This window comes from Lathyrus oleraceus, chromosome 4, assembly GCF_024323335.1.
Source record: "Lathyrus oleraceus cultivar Zhongwan6 chromosome 4, CAAS_Psat_ZW6_1.0, whole genome shotgun sequence".
Taxonomy (NCBI): domain Eukaryota; kingdom Viridiplantae; phylum Streptophyta; class Magnoliopsida; order Fabales; family Fabaceae; genus Lathyrus; species Lathyrus oleraceus.
This window is the reverse complement of record NC_066582.1, coordinates 127,854,470-127,860,096: the sequence shown is the minus strand read 5'-3', so window position 1 is coordinate 127,860,096 and position 5,627 is coordinate 127,854,470. Positions and strand designations below refer to the sequence as shown.

Here is a 5,627-nt window from a genome sequence, read left to right as displayed (position 1 = left end):
TTGCTCAAAAATCATTATCAAATATATGTAAATATTGCAAAATTATTAAAACAGCTTCCAAAAAAAAGTTGAAATTGAACCTTCGGCCATTATAAGAAATAATACAGCATAGACTTTAAAAGTAAATATTTCTTGCACACATTACAAGTTACGTGGTAACTCAACAACATGCATTTTTCTTGATCCCATATCCTGCAATATAAACAATTGATCATCACACAAGGCGTCTTCATAATGATTCAAACATATTATATACCGTTAACTAGCTAGCAACCTTGTTGCTTAAATTCAGCACATTTAGTTTATGTTACGAATAATAATGAAGGTGAAACTTGAAAGAAACCACTTGTGACTTACCAGCTTAAGGTCAAGAGCAGCAATGGCATCATCCATTTCAGTCTTACTGGACATTGTAACAAAGCCATAACCACGTGATCGACCATTACTATCAGTGACGAACTCAATACTCTCAACCTTACCATATTTGCTGAAAATTTCCTCTAACCGAGTACTGTCAGTTTCCCGTGTCAAGTTACAAACATAGACACTAAAAGCGGAATCAAATGCACGGGGACGATTTGGAAGATCCGGTTGTGAGTTTCTTGGATCGTACGTACTAACAGTCAAATGTTTTCCATTTAATCCCTGTCACATGAATCAATCAGATCCAAAACAATTGCACTAACCACAATAATCAGTCATATATATACAGGAAACTTACATAGACATCGAACTTTTTTATAGCCTTCTCAACTTCTTCAGCGGTACTCATGGTTACTTTTCCAAACCTTAGGTTTGTATCCCAAAGAGAAATTAACTGAAATCCCCGCAATAAATGTTTTAGTGTAGTTTGTAATGGTAATTTTATCAAGTTTTGTATGGTAACCACATGTTTTGCAAAACATATATTAAGAGACGAAATGGATGATAAGGACTCACCTCAGCATGCACTACAGTCCCAGCCTGTCCAAAAAGCGTGGTTAATTTCTCAGCATCAGTATCAGAAGTCAAATTTCCAACGAAAATCTCAAACTTTTCATTGTTAGTAGACATAGCTGAATAAATGTTGAGAAAGGAAGGAAAAGGGAAGAGCACGACACTATGGTCTATGGCTGTGTTATTGTGTTGTGGATAATGAGTAGAGATATATAATTGAATTGATTGAACAAGTGGGAGGGTTTTATCTTGGAATTGGTGGTGACAAATTAAACAATAATTTAAAAAATAAAAATAATGCAGATATAATATCAGAATCGTGATCATAATAAATGATTGTTTAAGGAACAGTTTGTAGATGAGAAGGTGGTGGGTCTAGCCAGCGCTGCATGCATGGTATGGGCCAAGATACATTATTTGACTTTTAGGCTCATCATGGAAAAAGTGAAGATTAAGATGTCCGGGTGATTGAGAGATTATGGTGAAGAATAAGTGGTGAAAATTAAAGATGAAATAGTGGCAGTGTAAATGTGTAATGGAGGTTATCGTTATAATAGTTGCTCTACTTTTCATTTAGACGAGAGACCATTACTTGGCCTGTTATCCGGTTAAACTTTCTTCAATGAGCATTGTTCTGATTTTGGTTTTAAATGACGACTGTAATAGCGTATATTGCACTTGTGGTCAAGGATGCGGTTGTGGTTCGATTAATATAGTCAATGCATTGCGCAATATGACTACTGTGGCTTAAAATAATTTTATACACACGGAATATAAGAAATTATTGTAATCATTTATTTTTCTTGTATTTATAATTGTGTACTAGGTTTAATTTATTTTTATGCTATTGTATTGTATTTATGAATAATTTAAATTAAATTCTAATGAAACATGTAATCATTTATTTTTCTTGTATTTATAATTGTGTACTAGGTTTAATTTATTTTTATGCTATTGTATTGTATTTATGAATAATTTAAATTAAATTCTAATGAAACAAATAATATTATAAATAACTATTACGAAAAAGGATATCATCCATTATGAAGTAGATTATGATTGTAAGTATATTTTTTTTCTTCACGGGCATCTAACCTTTATGATAAATTAGGTAGCACGCAATCTATCACAACGATTATAAATAATCGTATATAATATATATATAGATATATATATATATATATTATATATATATATATATATATATATATATATATATTTTATATATATATATATATATATATATATATATATATATTATATATATATGAGTATTATAAAATATGTGGATTGTTCTACCCCTTAATAAATATATACAATCATTTAAATTGATTTATAAGATGATAATCTGAAAATTTATATTATTCTTGAAAAACAACTTAGACGCTCCACTATTTTTCGAATTCCATACATTTTTTAATTCATCTCTCGCACTTTAACATATAGAATTTGGTTCAATGTCTCAAGTTCTTCCAAACAACTACTCATTCTCTTATAGTTTGTTTTACAAAGCATCAATTTGTTGACTAATTCCAAGTCATCATCATCATTATTTTAATCGATGATGATTATTATGATGATAGTGATGAAAATGATTTAAAATTTCTCCACAAATTTGATGTTTTATAATATAAAATAGAAGAGAATGAACTGTTGCTATGAAGAATTTGGAGCATTGAACCAAACTTTATATGTTAAAAAATGAGAGATGAATTACAAGATGCATGCAATTCAAAAAATATTTATTGATCTAAGTTGGTTTTCAAATATAACCTAATTTTGAAACAATTTAATAGTCAAAATATTTATTTATCATTTTCTAAATCAATTTAAATAAATGCATGTTTAGTAAAAGCTTAGTGAAACAAGCAATCTCCATACGATATAATAAACTCAACTGGAATTAAAAAAAGAGGCAAACATTTTGAACAACACAATATATCAACTCATAAAATATTTCACAAACATGCCTTTTATTGAAAATATTTGTGGAGAATGAAGACGAAGAAATGAATCACTTGTCCCATAATGGAATCCACGATGAAATAAGGATGAAGCTGAAGTGAGAGCGGCAAACTTGTGTCTAGTGATCAGGATCTTTTACAAAAGTATGTAGCTTTCATGTTAACTCCATCCTCCTTGTAATTTTTCTTCATAGCAAAGCTTGTAACTCATTTAATAACGTCTTACAGAACTTTAACAAAACCGTTAATTTTGATCATTCTCTTTAACATTTTTTTAGAGATGGCCTATATGATAATACTTTTCAATTCAATGGTGGACTTTGTTATACGCATATGCGGTAAAGAGTTATCGGTGGTGTTATGTTATTAAGTTTTACACCTTGGTGTCATTTGATTCTGAATATATATATATATATATATATATATATATATATATATATATATATATATATATATATATATATATATAATATATATATATATATATATATCATTTTTTCTTTTCTTAATATTTTAAAATTGGACCAGTCATCAAATCGGTGAAGGTGAGTCATTGGTTTATTAGTTGAATTACTGGATGATTAGTCAAACATCATATGACTAAACCAGATTAAATCAAATAATTCAGTTGAATAAATCGGATAACTCAATTGAATAAATCGGTCTCTCTAACAAAACGATATAGTTATTAAATCGGTCGAACTAGATGACTCTCTTAAAAAAAATCTTGACACCTACCAAATTTTAAAATTTTAAAATATCATAATTTTACAAATTCATTCTTTAAATTCAAATTCTAAACATAATTATTACACACAACAAAATAGTAAAAAAATACATATCATAATAAATTTTGAACAAAACCTAATTGCAACATAATAAATAACAAAATAACAAAATTAATTCCAAAGAGGGAAAGTTGTTCCAAATTAGTTTTGAACAAAATCTACTTCTATTTTAATTTTATTTTTTAAAAAAGTTATCAAAACGATGTTGTTTTGTCTAAGGAAAAAAACATTTAATCCGTCGATTTTTCCAAAATCGTCGATTCATCGATTTTTACCGGTTTTGTTCAATTTTGGATGGCTCTCACAGGTTTAATAGTTTATATGATCCAATAACAAATTGGACGGATGTCCCTTATGATACTCGGTTTCACTGGCTGGTCCAGTTTGGTTTTTGAAACACGGTCACCACCTCTCAAGTTTCTCTCTCACTTTTATATTCGCTAATCCCTCATATTTGGTATATGATTTTCATTATAAATGTATTTCTTTAAATAATATTATTGCTTATTTTCAATATACTTTAATTCATAATTTCATGTTTAGCCACGCTAATATGTAATGTCTGGATTCGCCTCTGCATAAAGATGTCTTCACTACACACAAAAACAAATTTAAAAAATGAAGAAGATAAAACTCCTAATTAGTACCTTTAAAGTGCATCTAATATTAAAAAATTTCATCACATATAGCTAACTAAATATACATTCAAATGTTTGAAAATAACATGACTCTTGCTACCACATAGTGTAATGATGTGAAGGAGCATAATTTGTACTTTCACTATTTGATTGTTGATGATAAGGATTGTGATAATTCATTGATCATTTGTAGTATGAAGGAGCTTGATCACTATGATATTTGCTTATAAGCATTGAAATAAGAATATTGTTAAATAGGTGGATAAGATAGTTGACTACGTCAATCCCAAAATCACTAAAACTATGAGCAATACTAGAAAAGGAAGAATCTTCAAGTGGAACATTTTATTTTATTTTCTCATTTCTTTCAGATTGTGACACATTTCATCTTGTCTCGAGTAGTGAGTTGTCAGAACAATCCATATTAATCAAGTTTTTATAACATCTATAACTATGTGGTGTTTCATAATATGGATAAAGTTCTAATTTATCATAATTTTCTAATTCATCATCACCACCTCCTTTTATACCATCACCTTCACCTTCGTTACCCACTTCATTACCACCATTATCACCACTATTACCGTTTGGTGGACTTAATGAATGTGGCAAGAAACACAAGAAATAGAGGATTTGAATTAGGTTTCTAAAAAAGGTAGCTTTTTCAGAACCAACTCAATCAAACAATAACACGAACAAGAAACATAACAAGGTTATCTTTATATTGGTTCTATGTTAACGAAGCTACCTCCAGTCCACCCTACCAATGTGATTTCACCTTCTCAACAAGGACTTAATCCACTATAACTAAAACTGATTACAAACACCACAAAGACAGACCGTCTTTGTCTTCTTGAGCCTATTTGACTAAAACCTAGTCACTCAAGAAAACCATTCAAGCAAATGAGATTTACAATGTGTTTACAAGAGTTACTTTTAAGAAATCATATTAACATAAGTTTAATACAACAATGTGAGAGGCTTCTCAAAATATTATTGATGTGTGTGTGTGTGATTTAGCCATAATAGTTTCAGAAATTCCCTGATGTCTTTACAAGACACTGGTTACTTAGACGGACACGACCAGACGAGCTTTCACACTTTCTCTCTTTCAGAACTCTAAAGCTTCAAGTCTTGGCATCATTATCTTTAACTTTAGCATTACATAAGAACCTTGAGTCTTCTTGATGAGGCTTGAGATATATCCATGTAGATTATCATCATCTTATAGTTGAGAAGTGGAACTATCGGTGATTCTTGAAAACTAAGTCTTCACATGGAATTCGTTGGACTAGGTGTTG

General features: G+C 29.5%; 1 protein-coding gene across 1 annotated transcript; it reads right to left on the bottom strand.

Annotated features, from left to right (window-relative positions):
- Positions 1-1,209, bottom strand: LOC127074001 (RNA-binding protein CP31B, chloroplastic). Its single transcript, XM_051015255.1, has 4 exons — positions 940-1,209; positions 722-817; positions 358-645; positions 1-192 (listed from the first exon to the last, which is right to left on the bottom strand). Exons 1-4 carry the CDS (start codon positions 1,051-1,053, stop codon positions 142-144), a joined length of 549 nt encoding a protein of 182 aa, XP_050871212.1. The 5' UTR covers positions 1,054-1,209; the 3' UTR covers positions 1-141.
- Between the last annotated feature and the right edge of the window lie 4,418 nt (positions 1,210-5,627).

Excerpts from the sequence above, each read along its gene's own strand:
- LOC127074001 (XM_051015255.1), bottom strand. The coding sequence starts at position 1,053 with ATGTCTACTAACAATGAAAAGTTTGAGATTTTCGTTGGAAATTTGACT. Across the intron at positions 818-939 it reads GGACTGTAGTGCATGCTGAG|TTAATTTCTCTTTGGGATAC; the intron begins GTGAGTCCTTAT and ends CGGGGATTTCAG. Across the intron at positions 646-721 it reads TAAAAAAGTTCGATGTCTAT|GGATTAAATGGAAAACATTT; the intron begins GTAAGTTTCCTG and ends TTCATGTGACAG.